Source organism: Prionailurus bengalensis, chromosome C1, assembly GCF_016509475.1.
Source record: "Prionailurus bengalensis isolate Pbe53 chromosome C1, Fcat_Pben_1.1_paternal_pri, whole genome shotgun sequence".
Classification (NCBI taxonomy): Eukaryota; Metazoa; Chordata; class Mammalia; order Carnivora; family Felidae; genus Prionailurus; species Prionailurus bengalensis.
The window spans coordinates 147,973,619-147,995,963 of NC_057345.1; the positions used below are offsets into that span (position 1 = coordinate 147,973,619).

At 36.6% G+C, this 22,345-nt stretch overlaps 1 protein-coding gene across 1 annotated transcript in view; it reads right to left on the reverse strand.

The window, feature by feature from the left end:
- The window catches only part of ACVR1C (activin A receptor type 1C), a 77,023-nt gene that overhangs the window by 24,096 nt on the left and 30,582 nt on the right, over positions 1-22,345 (reverse strand). Inside the window, exon 2 of the mRNA XM_043576770.1 lies at positions 17,177-17,407. Within this exon, the coding sequence (XP_043432705.1) occupies positions 17,177-17,407 (231 nt within the window). The remainder of the gene's footprint in view (positions 1-17,176; positions 17,408-22,345) is intronic.

Genomic DNA, 22,345 nt, shown 5'->3' on the forward strand with positions numbered 1-22,345 from the left:
GTTATGGACTTGATCAATTGCTTCAAATGGCCCATACTGACCACTGGCATGGAAATCTTGTAGAATCTCTACGTTCTATGTAAAGACTTTTTTTTTTTTTACTGTATTTGAATGACCTTCAAGTGACTAGAAACTAAAACATTATAGTGGAGTGAAGAATAGAAACTCTTTGAGAGTAGAGTGACTGAAGAGATATGCACTGGCTGGACATCTGTTGAAAAACAAAATCAGACAAAGAAAACAGAGGTCTCCATCGAACCAAAGTGAATTTTTTGTGAAATTTACAAGGTTAGTACTCCCTTCCCAGAAGCTGCTGTGGCAAGTAGCATACAGAATTTAAAGAAGATCCAAAAAACCCCTGAAGAAACCCCAGACTAATATTAAAACCACTCCTATTCCTTTTATTAAGGTGTTTTCCCCAACTGAAAAGATACCACCCTGCAAGGTTGTATCCATGAATGTATAAATATCAAGTCTTCAACTGCCTCCCCACCTATTCCCCACAAAAGGGGAAGCATTTCTTCCTCCTGCTTGTAGCCTGTTCTCAGGTAGTAAGCCAACCCAAAAAGACAATGTTCCTTGAGATGCTTTCTGATGGGTCCATTTCTGTCCTGGCACATGGAAGAAATGCCACCATGGTCAACTGAATGATGTGGTCCATCCACCTACCCCATAAACCCTCTATGACACAGGCCTGTGGCATCAGTGAAAAGGCTTTGTTTAGTTTAGTTTAGTTCACAGGTTTCTGGGGTAAAATGTGGAAGTAATGTCTGCAGCTAAACCAAGAGAGAACACATTGCCCCTAAGATGTTCAAAGCTACCTTTTTAACTAGCCCAACAGGAATCATTTCTTTTTCTAAAAACAGAGTGACATGCTAAGCATCGAAAAATCTCCCAAATCTTCATGATGAACCTCCTTTAACCTGCCATTTCAAAACATCATTAAATGTGGATACCACCATTTCAAACATTTGCTTGACGGTAATGAAAATGCATTTTGAATTAGTTTCTTGCTGCTCTCCTAAAAGACTGGATCCAAAGGGATTGCTTTGTATAACTTTGCACTGAGAATGACTCTTGAGAAAAGATCCCAGAAAGTGGGGCACAGTCCACATCCTGATGGAATTTAAACCCTACTAAGGAATACATGATCCATTCGGGGAACAATTCCAAAGCAATTTTGAAAATTAAAAAAATATGAAGAAAACTATATAGGAGCAAGGGAAATGGGAGATAAGAAAAGATCATCATGAAGAATTCTATTCATGATAAATCAGTCTAATATAAAACAGCATGGAACTGCACTTACATGTGGAAAGTCTACACATGTGAAATAGAATGGGTCTCAGTTGCTAAGTCAAAAATACTGGCTGTATTTGTCTAACACTCCTGTGTTAATTCTGTACTCACTAATTGCAGGAAGCCCTCCACTACCTAGAGCTTGTCCTAGCCTACTATTCTTTACAGTGACCCTTACAAATGTCATCAGGAATAATTTAGGCAGAAGTTTATTCAATTGGATCTCTCCAACATACTCCACTATAGGGAACAGCAAATGGTCACCGTTCTCCACAGAGCAAGAATAATCATGTCAAACAGGTTGCTTCTGATCAACATGAACCTCAAGTACTGAACGAGGGCAGGTTTTGTAATCTAGAAATCCAACTGAACAATGAGAAATAGCCTGAAAATTATTTCTGCCTTTTAACAATCAGATGGGCTATTGATGGGCCCTCCATTGTTTAGTGCTCAGTCTAAAAATGGCTGCCTGCATACACCGTCTTGTCGGTCTTCTGGAATGATTTCATGATTTTATAGCATGCAGGTTGCACCACACGTAAAAATATTTCCTGACAGTTCTTATGTTCCTGGGCTTCTGGGAGTATGTGAGGGACACTGGGTATCTTCAAATCTTCTTTTGTCCACTTTTGTCTCAATTTAAGGAAAATCATGTTTTTTTATTTTAAGGAATGAGGAATGTGAGATTGAAGAATATAATCTTTGGCACAGGGAACTTAGAACTTTAACTTAGGCAGAGATGAGATTAATAAAATGTAGAAAGGAGAATTTCAATCAGCTCCACAGTTTTTCTTAATTTCCCCACATGCACCTAAAAATTAGTTTATTCATATGTCATCAAAACACACATTCTCAAATGATACATATTTGTAAAGAAATTAGTTGGTAACTACTCAAGGAATATTTCAGGTTGTTTTTTTTCTTAAGCCAACCCTTTACACGGGACAAATGAAAGATCCTTGAAAGTAGCACCCATATCTCCTACCAGTTTCCCCAGCTCATAGCAAAGCCTTGTTCAGAGAAGGCATTTGAAAATACTGACCATGAGGGAGAAGTTACACTTCTCTGTCTTAGAGTTCATGCTAGTATAAATTCTCCCACAGCAAACACATTCACAGAAAGCAGTTTGTTCACGTGGAAAAGACTGATGTGAGATAATCCTATTTTAACCGAACCCAATGTCCTGTACATGATAATCACACAAAAAGTATTTCAGTAAACAGGTAATAGTATTTACTTAGCATTACTAAGAGAGTAGGGGCTTACATAGTGTGAAATCCTCAATTTAGAACTGGTTATAAATTTTACTTCCAATTTCCCATTACATCCCTATGAACAAAATTTCATAATCGAAATCAGTGTACTTGTTTCCCGAGATAGGAAATGCTTCCTATGTTAAACTTTAAGAGCACTTCTTTGTATGCTTATATTTCATAGCACTTTCCGAAATATAAAAATCAGAGCACCTTTCAGTTTATGGAGGGGAAAAATACCCTGTCTGGCACACCTGTCAGGTGCGCACCGAATCCTCAGAGAATGAGCTATAAATGGATTTGTTCATGTGATGGCAGAACAATTCCACAAGGGGTCCCATGAGTATTTCTCAGCATGGAGATGTCACCTTACACTGACTACTACGGCAATGGATTCGTTTAAAATAGAAAGCCATGATAAAATTGGAAAACAACAATGAATTTTTAAAAGGACTGTAAATAACAAGACTTTAAAATCCCCAAAGAATAATAATATCTGAGCCTGCAATTTTTACAATTATAGCATCCTTTGAAATTATTAATTTTTGATAAATCTAATTCTAATGTTTTGGCAGTTTATCTTCCTTCAGATGTAGCCCTTTAGTTTGGTTTAAATGAAAGTCCAATTTAGACATGTACCTAATCAATAAGCATTGTTTACCTGCTCTGACTGATATAAATAATCAATTTTCCTTTTCTCTTTACACAACTGAGAACAGAACAGGAAGATGAAAATTGTATGGGGGTTAATAAAGCACCCAATATTTTAATGTTGTGTGTGTCTTTTCTTTATTGGAGCCAATTATTTGTAAAGCAAAAAATATAATAGTATTATTAAAATAGTATGTGAAATCTGAAAGGAAATTATTACTACATTTAGCCTTTCAAGCACTGTGAGTTTTAGTAGCAGAATGGGAACAAAGATACCTGGAACTTGAATGTTTTTGATGAATAGTCTATTTCCATATGAAAGGTGGTAATTAGTGTAAGCAAGAACTAAATAGCAATTCCTATCAAAATTAACCCAGTAAATAACCAGTTTCTCTTGCCCAGGTTTCCTAAACTTATCCTAGATGAATTTTCATGGAAAATTTTAGAGTGTTCTTGATGCTGTGTGACATCACAGATATTTCTCTGAGCATGACTCTGATGTCACCTAGGGTCAGAAGAAATCATTTGTTACAAACTGAAATGCATACATTTTAATAAGGGAGAAAAGTAAGATACAAAATTGTCGAACAACTCAACTATGCTAAACTAGAAATATATTAAACTATTGATAATGTAAACTTTAGGCCAGTGGGTATAAGCTCACTACATATTGAATGCGTGAATGAATGAATGAATGAATGAATGAAAAAACAGGGAAAGCCCATGTCCACTAAGGAAGAATGACTTGCTTCTCAGTTTTAACCAACTGATAAATGAGGAAAACCTCAAGAAAGCCATAAATGATTTTTCAAGGACAAGCCAGGTATCTAGAACTTTTATATTAAGATTCTTAATTTTTAACAATGTTAAGAAATATGTTTCTTTCCTTTTCCAGAAACTGTAGGTCAGTCAAAACCTGTCTGTTGACTGGATACAACCCATATGCAGGTAGAACTCTGGATGACTTGTTTTGTTGTTTCTATATTCATTAGAATTGGGTTTCATTACAAATAACAGAGGAAACCAGACAAGTTTCCTTTTCTCTTTCATGTAAAAGAAACTTGAAGATGTTGAAGATGTCCAATGTTAGTAGGGTGACACTATGAAGTTTTCAGTCAGGCCCCTGTCAGTTCCCTTGTTGCCACCCCTGTAGTGCAGCCATCACCCTCATGGTCCAAGGCAGCCACTAAAACTCTAACCTTTACATCCAGGCAGTGTGATGGATGGTGGCATAATAACGTGCCAGTTCTGTTTCAACAGGTCTTCTCAGAAGTTCTTCTAAACACTGCCACTCATCTCATTTGCCAGAACCTAATCATATGGCCACACTTCTCTGTAAGAGCAGTGGAAAATATTGTCTGTTAGGAGGACAGCTATATAATCTGCTGGAAGTCTAGGTCCTGCTTCTAAATGGGTATTGGGGGAATCTAGATGTCTTTGAAACACTTATCTACAGACACAGTAACCTTTGATCTATTGGATTTTTTGGTTAGAAAGAGAACATATGTGCAAAACAAAAACCAAGTCAGACAGTACTGTACAAGAGTTACTAAGGAAAGAGCTACATCATGTCTTCAGCTGCTCAATACTCCAAAACCAACTCAGACGTTAGTAGAATGTGCAACCTCCCATTAACTTGCCTATATGCAAACATTACTTGGAAACTTGATGTTTGTTGTGAAATATAATGAATAAACAGAAAAGTCCATACATTATCTAGGTTGAGTATAAAAAGAATTATAAACTTCCACACATCACATCCCTCCTCATCTCCCCGCCTTTTCTTCCACTCTGAGATACCCCCACATGATCACAACCTTTTTCCTTCCCCAAGGGTAACCCTTACCCTGATTTGCAAAATAATGATTTCCTTGCCCTTGTACTATGGTTTCCAGATCCCTTTTCTTACATGGCTCCAGGCTAATATTGGCATATTTGTATACATGTTCATGAATCAGAATGGCTTGAAATTTTCCTTTCTTATACTGGCTTCGTTGGGTTTGATATCAAGGTTATGAATAAAATGAGTGAAGGAGTGTCTCCTCTTTGTCTACATTTTGGAAGAGTTTGTGTGAGAGTTCTCTGTTCCTGGAAGTGTATCAAAATTTTCTAGTAGAGCCTCTTTTCTAGTAGAACTTTGAAATTTTCTTTCTGGGAATATTTTTTACTACTTTTTAAAAACTTCTGATTCAAATTCTTTACTGTCATAAGACTATTCAGGTTTGGTATATTATAATTTTCTAAAAATTAGGTTGTTCGTAAACCATCTTGTTTCAACTCTATATAGTCTCACTAATTATTTTATCTAATTGTTTTATCACTTACCAAGACTGTGGCATATTAAAACCTCCCTCTGAGATTGTGGACATCTCTATTTCTCCTTATAGATCTCTAAGTATTTTCTTTATTTTTGAGTCCCATTGTTAAGTACATAGAAATTTAAATTCATTAAGAATCCCTGGTAAGTTGAAACTTTAGTCACTATAAAGTTATTTCTTAACTCTAGTAATTTTTTTGCATTAAAGTTAATTTTGTCTGGCATTAATATAAATAAACCAATATTTTTGTTTGTTTAATATATGTATGGTATATGTTTTCTATCAAAACAATTTCACATTTCTGTAAATTTTCATTTATCAAGACATTTTTTAAAACAACATTTAATTGGATCTGTTTTCTCCAACTTAGTATCCTTTGTTTAGTCTATTTACATTAAATTAATTATATTTAATTATTACTAACATTTGGATACTTTCTTATTGTCACATCTGTTGTGTGCTTCTTTCTCTCGCTTTTTTTTTTTTTTTACTACTTTTGGATAATTTTTATTCTGTTTCCCATTGTAGATTAGAAGGTACATAGTCACATTCTACTCTTTCAGAAATAATTTAGCAATTACAACAGGGACATTTCAAAGCATAAAGATTAACAATATATTTACCTTTCTCCTAGACAAAAACAAGGCCCTTGGAAAATTTTAATTCCATTTAAACTTCTTGACATACATAGTATATAAAAAATAGTATTCTATGTTGAATGACCATTTTATCTTATTTTTTTAAACCTCAAAAGACACCATTGCTGTTGTAGATTAATGTCGTTTAGAATCAGTGACATATTTATCATTTTCTTTGCCTTTCATTCCTCCCTGCATGTCAGAACTTTGGTATAGTTTCTTTATGCCTGAAGTACACCCTTAGAGTTTCCTTTATCAAAGAGTTTGATTATGTTAAACTCACCTATTTGTGTTACTTTGAAAATGTCTTTTGCTAAACCTCATTATTTAAAGATAGTTTTTCTAGGTAGTATTCTGGGTTACCAGTTCTTTTCTTTTAGAATATTGAAGATAAAATTCCACTTTTCTCTTTTTACTTTTTGCTTGAAAAGACAATGCCAGTTCTTCTGAACTCCTTTGAATTTCATTTACCTTTTTGTCTGTCAACTTGTAGGATTTCACTTTGTCTTTGGTGTTCTGTAGTTTTACTAAGCTATGCCAAGGTTTAGGTATCTTTTTATTCCTCCTCTTGATAGTCACTGGATTTCTTAGATTTGTAGATTGGTGTTCATCAATTCTGGAAAATTCTGAGCTGTTACTTCTGCAGAGACTGCTTTTGCCCAAACCTTTATCTCCTCTCCTATGGACCATGATAGAAAGCCACATGTTAAATCTTCTTATGTGTTCCTCTCTTTGTCATCCTCTTGTCCATATTTTCCATTATGTATTCTCTGTATAACTGCATACAAAATAACTTCTTCTGACCAGTATTTCAGATCCCTAATTCTCTCCATAGCTCTTTATATTCTATCTAATTGTTGTTAAACCTATCCATTAAGTTTTCAATTTTTATTACATTTTTAATAATTTTAAAAAGTTTTATTTTGTTCTTGTTCAAATCTAGTAGGTCACTTTTTTATAATCCTCTATCCTCTAAAAATATTTCCAAATTCGCCTTATTTTTTTTTAAACTTAGAAGAATATTTGATCTATATTTATTTTCTGAGAATTCCAATATATGAAACCTTTGTGATCTTTCTGCTGTGTGTTCTCTTCTGCTGGCTCATGCATGCTGCCTTGCATACCTGTATGCTTGGGGTGCTTATTCTTCACAAGGTACTGCTCATGTACTTGCAAAAGGGTCTGTTTTGTCTGGTTGAGACCTAACATTAAAGTCCCTTCCTCTAGAGAGCTGGTACTTTTTTCTAGACACTTTGGTGCACCAATGGTCTGGGACTAGCTTAAAGAAAGTTCTTCCTCTGAAGAGTTCCTGTACCACTCATGCAATGGGAACTTGGGCCTAAAATCCATGTGATGTCCAGGCTATGATCACAGCTTCACCAGAACAGGTTTTTTATTTGTCTTTTATTTTTCCTGCTCTGCTTAGTTAAAAGCCCAAACCTCCTCCCTGGGGTTAGAAGGAGATGGGTTTATATCTGGTTTAAACTTGCAGTAAGGAAAGAGACCTTCGATATCTCTGCTCAACATGGTGGCTTCTATTAGATGATTCAGTTTGAGCAAATCACGTTTCTTGACCTTTGCTATCCTTCAAGCTTGACATCCCTGATAACAAAACCTTTTAACAAAAATTTTAACAAAGGCTTAACGAAACCTGATAAAATTTTCCTTATTAGAAAAAGCATACACACATGAGGAAAAAAGTATCAGAAAGTTATATAATAATGTTTTAAACAATAAGGTTGTTTGCCAATTCCCATAAGAATAAATCTGGAAATAGGCTGGTGACATTGTTGAGTCTCTTTGTTAATGAATCATAGAATCAACCTACTTCCAGATTTCCTACCATGTTGAGTTAGTGAACTCCCTTATTAAGACATTATTATCTAAGTTTCTGATACTTTTAGTTGAAAACAGCTTGACTGATACATCACTCTTACAACTTATGCAAATCTAGTGGGCGGGAAAAAATGGTGGTTTTAATTGGCATCTCTCCAGCTATTAGTGATGTTGAACATCTTTTTGATACTTGACCATTTAGAATATTCTCTTCTGTAAAATCTGTTGTGTCTCTTACCCATTTTTCCCTTTAGTGCTCTCTCTCCTTCTCTCTTTCCACTCTCTTGCCATGCACACGCACACACGCATGCACACGCACATGAGCTCTTTAACTTCCCATAGTTCCTACCTTTTCCCAGTCACACATGTGGCAAATATTTCTATCCCATATTTAACTTATCTTCAGTTTTATTTATGTTATCTTTCATTACTCATTTTTATTTTAGTTTGCATGCAGTTATATCTCTTTTCCTTTTATAACAGTTGGATTTCCTGTCTTATTTAAAAACAGCTTCCATACTATAAAGTCATAAAAATCTTTTTTTCTAAATTTTCCTCTGACATTTAAATTGTTTTATATTTCACAATTAGATATTTAATCAAGCTGTAATTTATTTTTGTATATGGTATGACACTGTGGTACAGCCCTGTTTTCTTCCAGATGGATAGATAATTATGCCAGCGTCATTTCAAAAATAAACTATCCTGGAATTTCCATTTCTGCCAAGTTACACTTTAGATGTCCACAGAAGCCCTTCTTGGTACAGCACACAAAAATGCTGAATAAAATATAAATGAAAAACTTTTTTTCTATTACGTGATTAAGCTGGTGAGAAAAGAAATGAATTGCTCAGAGCCACAAATAAAGTGAAAATCCAAAGAGGCGCTTGAGCACTTGGGCTGCTATTTACCCTGGAAGCATCTGCCAGCTCCTGGTGGTTACACGATTAGTTTACCAGATTGTAGCACAAGATCAGGAGATAAAACTTGGTTCCTGAGACGGGGAAGGGCCAGATCAGAGACCCTCATATAAATCAGGCAACTATGAACGGCATTAAGTTGAAAATAAAAGTGTTCTTCAGACAAAAACAGGGTGTACGCTCCTCTATGTGTCTGTCTCAACCTTGACTTTGGTATAGCAAAACATCTTCAAGGGTTTCTTACCCCAAGTGTGTACCATAGGCAGGCTTGGAGCCTTAATTCATATTACATGTTGGCCAAAATAAACCTAATCAAAACATTGAATGGGTTTTGGTTGGTAACACCCCCAGATATCTAGTGGAAGCCAATGTAAATCTTCTCTGGAGGAATATATTTTATTATATATATATATATATATATATATATATATAATTTATTGTCAAATTGGTTTCCATACAACACCCAGTGCTCATCCTGGAGGAACATATTTTAAATACAGGCTCCAAAAATTTCCTCCACATAAGGTTCCCCAAAACCTGAGCTCACATTCAAAAATCACAAAACACACGAGGAAAGTAGCCATCAAAATATGAGTCAGCAAAATAAAATCATAGCACATTCAAACTCGCAGAAACTGTAGATATTAAAATTATCAGATGCAAACATTAGGAAATAACAGGGGAAAGATTTCAAGAGGCATAGAGAAGAGATACAGAAGGCCCAGCTCACACAGACTCGGGGAAGGAATTGTGAAAAGTGAGGAGAACTTATTAGAAGGCTCCCAGATCAAACCCATCGTACATACACCCATTGTACATACATATCCAATGTGAATGGAACTTTTTCATCTATTATTGTTTGTGTGCCATACCTGGATCCCCCAGCGCCCCCCCCCCAACCAAGGGCACACCAATTTGTGTCAACAAGTCTTTTATTTTTGAAATAGAAATATTCTTGAAGAGTGAAGAATTTACTCTTTACTTTTTTAAAGATGTTTATTTTTTGAGAGAGAGAACACATGTACATGCATGGGAGAGGGGTAGGAGAGGTAGAGAAAGAGAATTCCAAGCAGGCTCAGAGCTGTCATCACAGAGCCCAACATAGGGCTGGTGATGAATGGTGAGATCATGACCTGAGCCAAAATCAAGAGTGGGATGCTTAACCAACTGAGCCAGTTACCCCGTATCATTTACTTTCAAAGGTAAATTTTTCCCACTCAGTGGCTTCTCTCCTAAGTTCAGAGGAAGCTGAGAGTGGGCAATCTGCAGGAGTTATGAGGCAAGAAGTTTCCTGAAGCCTGGGAGTACTAAGTTAAAGTCAGAGCTGGAGTCTGGAGTCAGAACAAGAAAAGTAGCATCCAGAAAGGAAAGAGGCTATTTTTGGAACTGAAGGTAGCTATTCTTATCTGGTCTAAAAATAAACAAGAAGAATACATTAGACAGGGTACATTACATAAAGTATATGTTTCTCTTGTTTAACTGATTTGCACAATCTATATTTAATTTTTAAATATTCAGTACTACACTTGTTTTGTAAAAATAATGACATATTTGCTGTTAGTAGAAATGTAGTCAAAGTACTAGTCAAATAAATGGCTGTTTTTGGAAATGGATGTTGCCTTTCAAGTTTTACATAGGGAAAAAAAAGCCTCTAAATATTTGTGATAATACTTGAACTTGGAAGGTCACTCCAGTGACATCAAAGATACCAGCTTCAATAAGCTTCAGGGAAGGGAAGAAAGTTTTCTAATATTATATCTCCATCAAATTATAAAACTGTTTCTATAAAAAAAAGTATGATTAACTCCTAAAAATTAAACCCATGTGCAGTGTCACAGGAGAAAGTATGTTTTTTAAGGGCAAACGATTGAATTTAATGTGATCTAAGTCAATCTTGCTTGCAATGATCTAAATTAATTCTACTTAAATCTAATACAACTTAGTATAAAAAATGAATGGGTAAAAGATTTTTAAAGGCCATTTAGAAAAAAAATTAAAAATTTTTAACGTTTATTTATTTTTGAGACAGAGAGAGATAGAGCATGAACGGGGGAGGGTCAGAAAGAGAGGGAGACACAGAATCTGAAAACAGGCTCCAGGCTGTCAGCACAGAGCCCGACGCAGGGCTCGAACTCACAGACTGTGAGATCGTGACCTGAGCCGAAGTCGGCCGCTTAACCGACTGAGCCACCCAGGCACCCCAAGTGTTTATTTATTCTTGAGAGACAAGAGTGTGAGCAGGGGAGGGGCAGAGAGAGAGGGAGACACAGAATCCGAAACAGGCTCCAGGCTCTGAGCTGTCAGCACAGAGCCCGACGCAGGGCTCAAACTCACGGACCGCGAGATCATGACCTGAGCCGAAGTCAGACACTTAACCAACTGAGCCACCAAGGCGCCCCAGAAGGAAAACATTTGAGATTAAAACAGTAACTAGATTCTTAATAGATTTTTGTACTAGTAAATTAAAATAATAAGTGTCCCTGCTCCATTTTAAATTACCACATTTTCAAATACCAACTAAAGTGGTGTTTTTTGAACTGTGAACAACCTATTAGTAGGGTCTGACCAGCGTTTTTACTTGAGGAAAATGCATAGGGTACCTCACAGGAAGGGTAAGAATGTTTTGTAAAAGTCTTGTTTCAGTAGAGTTTGCATGCAGGTTGGGGGAAATTGTATAAAATGTATTTCTTTCTGTGTGTCTCAGTGGAAACATATATAAAAGCCACTAGTCTGGGTGCCTGGGTGGCTCAATCCGTTAAGCATCTGACTCTTGATCTCGGCTCAAGTCATGACCTCAAGGTTCCCGAGTTCTAGCCTTACATTGGGCTCTGCCCTGTCAGTGCAGAGCCTGATTGGGATTCTCTCTCCCTCTCTCCCTGCCCCTCCCCCTCTCGCCTGAATTCTCTCTCTCTCTCTCTCTCTCTCTCTCTCTCTCTCTCTCTCTCTCTCCCTCTCTCTCTCTCTCTCTCAAAAATAAAATAAATAAACTTGGGGCACCTGGATGGCTCAGTCAGTTAAGCGTCCAACTTCAGCTCAGGTCATCATCTCACAGTATGTGGGTTCCAGTCCCGTGTCTGGCTCTGTGCTGACTGCTTGCTCAGAGCCTGGAGCCTGCTTCGGATTCTGTGTCTCCCTCTCTCCCTGTCCCTCCACCACACATGCCTTGTCTCTCTCTGTCTCAAAAATAAATAAACATTAAAAAAATAAATAAAAATAAAATAAATAAACTTTTTTAAAAAGGCCACTAGTCTAAGGTTTTAGGAATTAGAGCCAAACACTTTAAAAGGATTTTTAGGAGGGAAAGAGCGAGCACCTATAGTTCTCCAATTGCTGAGTTACAATCGCACAAGCAGAGGGAGGAAGGGAGAGAGAAAAAGTCCAGGTCTGTGTTCAAGGCAGGAATTTTATCACAAAGAAACAAAGCAAGAGGCCAATTGTTACAGGACTTAAGCACAGAAGAGCATCAACTGAAATATCACAAACCTTGGTTACAACATCTATATCAAGTCACTACCCAGAAACGGCCCCATAGTCTGGAGTGCTGGGTGAAAGAACCAAAGAGCCAAGGATCCGCTTGACTTTCAGAGGAACCAAAAAGGGAAGTCCAGATTTTCCTGTATCTCTTCTGGTCACCTCCATACGTTTCCTTCCCCATTTTGCCCGTTAATGTGATGTAGAGCACTAACACCGTAGAAATGTCACACTGCTTATTTTTCAGAGTGCTTTTATACATTTCATGTATACGTAACCAGATTTGAAATGGATAAATCCCTACTAGCCAGAGCAGGGGATATCAATCACGCTCACTGATGACACGAGAACAGTGGCGTTGTTGGCACGGCTTGTGTTCAGTGCTCAGCCTGGAAGTCCCTTTCCAAACAGCTGCTGCTCCAAATACAGCTAATAACCGTTTGGTGCTGCCTCACAGACAGAACGACCCGACCCAAGATGCCTGCGTATACGATCCTATTCAATTTAATGTCAATTTACCATACAATGTCGCTAAAAGAAAAAAGTTCTTAGTTTAAGAAATTTGAATTGAGTAAATGTCACAGAGCATTTTTTGTAGACATATTAATTACTGGAGAGACAACACGTATATTCCCTGTTATAAGTTAAATTTGGAAATCAATGAATGTAGTCCATCACATCAATAGACTAAAGAAGAAAAGTCTTGCTATAATCTCAAGAAATTCAAGAAAATACTTGAAAAAAATTAATATTCATTTAGGATTAAAAAGACCTCCCCCAAACTACGAATTAAAGCAAATTTCATCAGTTCATAACAGGAATCTCAAAAACCTACAGTTAAAATCATACTTAATGGTAAAAGAGAGAGTGGTAATGAGTAATACTCAATACTCATTACTCATACCTAATGGTAAAAGAACATTCACTCCTAGGACCAAGAAAAAGGCAAGGATCTTCACTCTTAGCACTCCTATTTGTCAACGTATTAGCGGTCCTAGCGAGTGCAAAAAAGCAAGAAAAAGAAATAAAATGCAAACAGATCAGAATGGAAGATGCAAAATTGTCTGTATTCACAGATAAGATGATTGCGTATGTAGAAAATGCCAAATAATTTTTTAAAGAGCTACTAGCACTAAAATAATGTGCTTTGGCAAGCTTGTCGGAAATAAGGTCAATATACAAAATTAATTTCATTTTCATATACTAACAATTAACATCGAGATATTAAAAATAGCATCCAAAAACATGTGCTACTTAGCAATAAATTCAAGAAAATACACATGAGACCTGTTTCTTGACAAGCACAAGACACTGCTAAGAGTAACTGAAGAAAAACTCAATAAATGAGGAAACATGCTATGTTCATGGATCAAAGGATTTAATATTGTTAACATGACTGTTTTCTTCAAATAATCTATATATTCAACTCAATCTAATAAAAATCTCAGCATGTGCTTTTGTAAGAATTGTCAAATCAATTCTAAAATGGAAATGCAAATGCAAAGGATTCAGAAGATCCAAATCAATTTTAAAAAAGAACAAATTTGGAGCGGTCACACGACTTGATTTTAATACTTACTACAAAGCTACACTAATAAAGGAAGTTTAATAGCAATATAAAGAGAGACATCCATAACCCTCGAACAGAATAAAGAGGCCCGAAATATACGCACATATATATGGTCATTTTATGTTCAAAGTGCCAAAGTAATTGAAAGGATAGATTTTTCAACAAATGATGCTGGAAAAACGTCATCTCTATATAAAAAAATAAATTTCACCTAAACCTCACAGAGTAAGAAAAATTGAGTTTAAACTGATGCAGGCCTAAATGATGCTGAAATGTTAAAATTTCTGGAAGAAATTATGTTTCTGGAAGAAACATAAAAGAAAATATTTATGAACTTTGCACAAAGACTTCCTCAATTGGGACGTGAAACATATGAAACATAAAAATAAAAATATATAATCCATCAGTTTGTAACCTACTCTGCAAAAGACACATTCAAGAAAACAAAACGGCAATCCACAGAATGGGAGAAAATAGTCAGAATACACATATCTGATAAAGGACTGGTTTCAGTATATATAATGAAGCTTTACTTTCAACCATAGGAAGGTAACCCAATGTTTTTAATGTGCGAAAGATTCGACATTTATAAAGGCAGATATGCAACTGTCCAATATGCACACAAAAATAATTGAACACCATTACCCGTCAGGGAAATGAAAATTAAAACTTCAATGAAATACTACTACACAATCACTTGAATAGCTAAAATTAAAAAGAAACTGATTGTAACACGTGATTGTAAAAGTATGGACCAAATGGAACTATCATCATACATTTCTGCTGGGGATGTAAAACTGTACAATTTCAAAACTCCTTGGGAGATAATATTTGTAAAATGAATAGATACTCATCATATGATCCTATAATTCTGCTCTTAGATATTTTCTCACAAGAAAAAAAAACATATCCAAAAACTTGTACATTAACGTTCACAGCACCTTTATCAACAATCCCCACATGGAAACCACCTGAACACTCATCAGTAGGCGAACAGGTAAAACAGCCATAGGAGATCCATAGAATGGGATATCACCCCACAGTAAAAAAGGAACAAGCTACTAATACATCCAACAACATGAATACATCTCAAAAACATTCTGAGTGAAAGAAGCCAAATGCAAAACAATATCTTCCATAAGGACTCCTTTTTTTGCGAAACTCTGGGAAAAAACAAATCTAGTCTACACTGACAGAAAAGAGATCAGTCGTCTAGCCCTAGTCAAAATGAGGATTGACTGAGAACATTTTGAGGTGATGGAAATGTGATAGTGGTTACATGGGGTATGTGTGTGTCAAAACTCATCAAACCATACAATCAAATTGTGTGCATTTCATTATATCCCAACTGTACCTCAATAACATTGATTTTTGAAACAGACTGGTTCCTACCTGGACTTGAGGGTGGAACATAAGCTTCTCGGTAGATAGGCAGAGTTTATAGTTGGGCTGGAAAGGACCTACATTCTAGCTGCACTAAGTATCTTTAATTTGCCCAACTGCATATGAACCAGGTTATCCTCGAAGACCATTTGTTGCTGTCAAAATACTGTCTTGTGCCCATTTGACTGGCAGAACCTGGTCTTGTGGGTAATTCAATATTGGGAAGACACATCAAAGATGCCATGGCCACAGGCTAATGCGGAGACCTACCTCCCCGTCCTTAATCTTTTGGATCTTGGTCATGGGAAGACAGCATAAGGTAGAGGGAGCCTTCACTTCACTTCAGCGTGTCTTGGGCCCACAGATAACCATGGGAGAAAGTCTAAGGGAAGAAGAGTACCCAGCATAGATGCCAGATCACCACCAAATCAAGGATGTCTATGGAATCTGAGACAGAGAGAATAAATGTGGTCTAAAAAATCAAGACTGCAAGTAGCCTTGGGGATGAAATATGCCAAGTATGGCTTCTTCTGCAGTATATAGGATAAAGCTCTAGAACAGTGTTTCCCAAAGAGTGGGACAAATACCAGTGGTGGCACATGTCCCTCAGAAATGATTCTAAGGGTTCTTGAACCGACTTGGAGTGGTCAGCAAACACGATTTAAATAACACTGAATCACATGATATTTTCTCTCTAGTTCTCTCAGTGTTTCTGTATTATCAAAAGGCCTCATTTGGGGCCAGTATGTCTATAACATCACATTCTTCTCTCTTTTAAACAAAAAGAAATACAAAATACCTAACTGAAATACAGTAGCTGTTTTTTTGTTTATGTACATAGTTATCTTTTGCTTACACTAGCAAAAGTGTTACTAGAAGACTAGAAGTAAACTGGCTTCTCATTTGTGGTAGTGATGCCAAGTTTCCACATCAAATAAATGTCCTTCAGTAAAAAAGGGGGACAGTGAATTTATACAAAAAAAAACGGGTTAAAAATACTACAGTAGAATATCGATATAGTGATACAGGAACACCTAAGGCTGCATAACAGTACCTTAACATGTCGCTTTGTAAGGAAGACTATATACCTGTGTGTAGATATAAACACATCAGTAAGCACTGAATTATTACCAAATTGATAAATATGAAAGAAAATCCACTACAGAACATTTTCATGTCATAAATTGGCTTGTGGTTTTAGTGACTTGCCCCTTAATATCCCCCAAAGTTGCAGATTCCACATTGCTGATAAAAGACGAGATTCAGATTTTCTGTGTCTTGTAAATTAGGAGAAAACACCACGAAATTGGGGAAAAGGCAGGAATATATGTGCACAATAATGAAGAGTTACATTCCATTCTACCTCCATCTTCTTGCTCATGAGTGCTTGCTCTCGAGTGCAGGCAGGCAGGCAAAGAAGATACGCAGAAGGTGCCCATGAAAAAAGATTTTGTCTCCATAGAAGTCAGCAATCTACTATTTTTAGTTTTGCTCTCTTTTCTCTTTTTTTCTTGGTACACATTTTAATTTCTTTCCTTTACAAGAATCCATACAAATGGACATTTTACTTTAGGTCCATTAATCACTTCTGAAAATACAACTCACATGGACAAACGTCACAATTGTTATGCTGTTGTCAGTGTTTTGACAGTCTTGTGCAATTAAAAAAAAAAATCAACCTCAGCTGTGCTCTAGAGAATATTACCAGTCAAATAAGGAGGGAACTGTAAAACAGATTTTCTTATTTAAAGAAACATCCAACAGTTTGATTTCTACCAGGCTTCTAATTTCCCAATAGTAAAATTACATTTGGGATGAACAAAGATAAATGCCTTACCTTTTGGAAGGTGCAGTGTTATGTTGTTGCAAAAATCTGTGAAGCAGCATTCAGTTTTGGTAACATTGTTGGAACTATGACAGAAGACTTGAGCATTCAACTCTGGGAGAGAGACACAGGACTTGATCACCTGTTCTTTCCCATTGGTTAGCATAACCGAGGCCCAGCATGCTCCTTCAGTTTGGCAGGTAAAGTTTGAAGAGTCACACAAAAGACATACACACTTCAATCCTGGAAGTGTAAGGCAGAAAGCTTGAAGATACAGAAAACATCATGCAAATTTATTTCATAATACTTGAGTACAAGAGTTCAATATTAATGAAAATTGAGGTAGGGTTTAAATGAACAGCATTGGGCAAACACATGCTCCCACTGTTAGTACCCCTCAGTCATGTGTTTTATTAAATAGGAGGCCCAAATCATCCTTTATTATTACTTGTATTTTTGTGAATTTATTCAGTTGCGACTATATTTTAAAATCATTTTCCTGTCCACGGTCTAAATCCCACCTTCTTAAACCCAACTGGCTTATTCCTAAGTCAATAGCTCCTGTGAAATGCTAGGATACAGTAACACAGAGACCCAGGGGGACTGTCCAGCATCTCTTGTAAAGTGTGGTCAGAGAGCTGTGTAACCAAACATCCACTGTGCTCTGTTCATTTACCCTTCCTCCTTTAAACATTCAAGTACATGTGCAAAACACAAACCTAACCATAGAAATCTACCACTCTTGGGGCACCTGGGTGGCTCAGTCGGTTGAGCATCCGACTTCAGCTCAGGTCATGATCTCACCAGTCCCAAGTTCAAGCCCCACGTCAGGCTCTGTGCTGACAGCTCACAGCCTGGAGCCTGCTTTGGATTCTGTGTCTTCCTCTCTCTCTGTCCCTCCCATGCTCATGCTGTCTCTCTCTCTGTCTCTCAATAATAAATAAACGTTAAAAAAAATTAAAAAAAAGAAACCTACCACTATAAAAATAATAGTGTGATCCTTTACATTTATATTTGATGATATTTTAATATTATTGCTATTGCCACAGTACCTTTAAGGCACTGATGAGCCATTACACTTCCCCTCTTGGCTAAGAAATACATGTCAAAAGAAGAGTCATTTGAACACAGACCATGACTTCAGGCACTTCTCTTTAATGAACACACCTATTCCAGAAAACATAACACATCAACAGTAGAATTTAACATATCTACATAAATAAAATTTCAAAACTGAGACTCTGCTAAATTAATCCGTTCACTGCACAAGTTTCCTCACTCTTCCCCACTTACTACACACACATACATACACACACATCCACCTCTCACATACACATTTACTCCCATGTTCAAAGTGGTGCCATATTTTTCTGTCCTGATGTAAAGTATCTCTCACCATGAAGTTCAGTGGTTGTGACAATTTATTCAAATTTTATTTAATTACACTGTTTTTAAATAGTACAATACTAAATAAGGCTTTTGTATTATTACTCTAATGAGCTTTTTGTTAAATTATAACTGTTCCCCACAATTATCTGAATGTACCAAATTTTATAATAAAATCATTTTTACTGAAATTAAAGACCTTAAATTGCTAATTGCTGAAATTGGAGCTAATTTCCTAACTGCACAGTATTTGATATATAAATGACAATTTTTATCCTCAATTTCAAACACCAATATAAAAACAAATATGGATAATATTCCTTCATAACTGGGTGTGTAAGAAAGAACAAATTACATACTGAAAAGCAAAAATGATCTCTTCTTTGGTAATCTTTCTTGATTGGCAAGATACCCTCTCTATAAACATTTTTATTACTATGGGCTAAAAGAAATACAGTCATAAAACAATTTTGTTACCAACGTTGCACCAAGCACATAGTTCACTCCTCCATTTATTCCAGGGGTGACTAGTATAAATAAATACACAATTGACCCTTGAACAACATGGGTTTGAACTGCACGGGTGCATTTATACATGGATTTCTTTTCAATAAATGCAGTACAGTACTGGGGCGCCTGGGTGGCTCAGTCAGTTGAGTATCAAATTCTTGATGTTGGCTCAGGTCGTAATCTCATGGTTCATGAGTTTGAGCCCCTCATTAAGCTCTGCACTGACAGTGAGGAGCCTGGTTGGGATTCTCTCTCTCCTTCTCTCTCTGTCCCTCCCCCATTCATGCTTGCTCTCTCTCTCAAAATATATAAACTAAATTTAAAAAAATTATTTTTAAAATGCAGTACAGTACTATAAGTGTAGTTTCTCTTCCTAATGATTTTTTTTTAATTTTTAAATGTTTATTCATTTATTTTAAGAGACAGTCATGTGGATGAGAATGGGGGAAGGGCAGAGAGAAGAGAGTGAATCCTGAGCAGGCTCCACTCCATCAGCCTGCAGCCCGATGCAGGGCTTGAATTCACGAACCACGAGATCATGACCTGAGCCGAAATCAAGGGTAAGATACTTAACCGACTGAGCCACCTGGGCATCCTCACCTAATGACTTTCTTAACATTTTATTTTCTGTAGTTTCTTTACTGTAAGAATATGGTATATAATATATATCATAAAGAAAATATGTGTTAATTGTTAATGCTATTGGTAAGGCTTCCAGTCAACAGTAGGCTATTAGTAGTTAAGTTTTTGGAGACTCAAAAGTTAAGCAGATTTTGTTTTTTGTTGTTTTTTTTTTAATTTTTTTTTTCAACGTTTATTTATTTTTGGGACAGAGAGACAGAGCATGAACGGGGGAGGGGCAGAGAGAGAGGGACACACAGAATCGGAAACAGGCTCCAGGCTCTGAGCCATCAGTCCAGAGCCTGACGCAGGGCTCGAACTCCCGGACCGCGAGATCGTGACCTGGCTGAAGTCGGACGCTTAACCGACTGCGCCACCCAGGTGCCCCCAGATTTTGAACTGTGTAAGGGGTTGGTGCCCCTAACATCCACGTTGTTCAGTGGTCAACTATACTCATTTGTTGATATTTATGTGCTACAGTCGAACCTTATAATCCACACTGATTAGGATTCAGTAGAGCTAGATATATAAAATCCAGGTGATTTGAAAAATATTTTAAGTCACTTTCCCTACATAAAAGACAGTTCATATAATGACTATCCATCCACCTAGGTGTCTTCTGACAGTGGAATCTCTCTAGTACCTCTACGACTGATCTGCCAAAGGCCTTCAAATCCCAGTTATACTAGCTTTGAATTTTGGTCATCACTTGACCCCTCTGTGCCTCCATTTCCTTATATGAAAGAGGAGGAGAAGAAGAATATACCTCCTCATACTGTTGTTGTGAAGAATAAATTGATCTAGGTAAAGCTCTTAGAACAATGTCTGGCACACAGGAAGCATTATGGAAACATTTAGTGACCATGCTTTATCCTACTAGAGGAGGTAAAGTTAGTTGTATTATGTAACAATTGAAATACATTCATAATCCATAAAAGAATGGCTGAATGAACTAGGGTGTACAGACCGTTTAAAAGGCATCACAAAGAAACGCATCCCTTTCTACTCTGTGGAGTGAGTTGAATGCTCTCCTTCTCTCAACGTCCCAGGCTAGAACCTAGACAGCCAAACAGCAGGATGGTGTCTGGCCATGGTCCAGATACAGAACTCAGGAAAAGAAGGTCTCAGTTTTACCTCGGTCACTAACTTGCTCATTGACTTTAGAGAAGACATTTAACCTTCAGGGCCTCAGTGTCTTCTTCTGAAAATGGAAAATGAACCCGGGTCAGGGCCATGGATCCCAAAACCTTGAAATATCATAGAGTGCCACCATTTTATGACTCTAAGATTTTGTACTTGATGGAAATTTAGAATCATAAAATATAGAAAACACTGACGTTGAAGAAACTTAATCCACTGTGGTCATTCTTCACCCTCATATTTTAAGGGGCTGAAGTTGGGAAGAAGAACTCTCCTGACACGCAGTCTCAAACCAGTTGTTACTAGAGTCCTCATCAAAGTCTCCATGAACTTTCTATTTCCAAGAGAAGCCTAGCCTGGAAATCCAGGCAACTAACTATGGAATATGGGTCCACCGGGTGAAGACAACCATAAAGCACTCAACAACTAAACATACATTAGTTTCACGTGTGTTTATCATTACGTATAATTCCCAGTGACAGTATGGGAGTTAGTTGTCACCATCTCCATTTTATAGAGAATGAAATGAGGCTCAAAAAGATCAAGTGACTGAATTAATGTAGCAGTTATCAGACTACTCAAGCGATGTTGTTTCTGCCCTACCAAAGCTGACACATTTTTTAAAAAGACAGGTACACAAACCATTTTGCTACCTCGCTGGTTTCTAGCAATTGAATAAAACACAATTCTAATACAGCAGAAAGAAATTAATAATTAACACTTGACCATTGAGGTGTTGATCTGCACTGTCCTAATTACCTTTTAAAATACAGTTGATATTTTTAAAACAAATTCTACCCACTTATTTTCTGAGGAGACAAGCAGTTAAATAAAAGTCAGTCATCATGTGCTTTGCATCTACAGAAATAACCTTACCTTTCAGGTTGTCTAAGTTTTGTATTAAGCACAAACATTTAAGTACCTAACCTGCTACTTTTTCTTAGAAATACTACTAGCTCCTTATAAAAATGATTAGATACTAGCTCTTATCGAGGAAGAATGTGGATACTCCCTGGATGTTTAATAAGCTATAAAAATTTCCTTCAGTTTTAATTAAAAGGTACCAATTAGAAGATTAATTCCGACCTAGGTGATAGAGTTACGACATAGTAAATGCCACCTTACTTTAAGTGGCGCATGATGGAAAACATCGACAAAACAGAATTTGCTGATAATGGCTTCAAACATCTGTTAAATATTCCCATTTATTCCAGGTCAACTGGCAGTACTATAGCACTGATGGAACACAAACAGCAAACTAAAAGAAACCTAAGACGTATATCTAACATGCAACATATTCAGTCTTGCATTTTTCATTTCCCACCAAACCACTCTATGGTCACATTTGGTATATAATTAAATTATATTTATATCAACCACCCTCAACATAGAACCCTTGTGCTGCCAATTGAAACATAAGCTGCCCTTAGTGATTAGACTTATGCTTTCATATTTTGTTTTTTAAAAGACTGATGTTAATTGAGTCAATTATACTAGAATATTCCATGACAGGATAAATCTGGC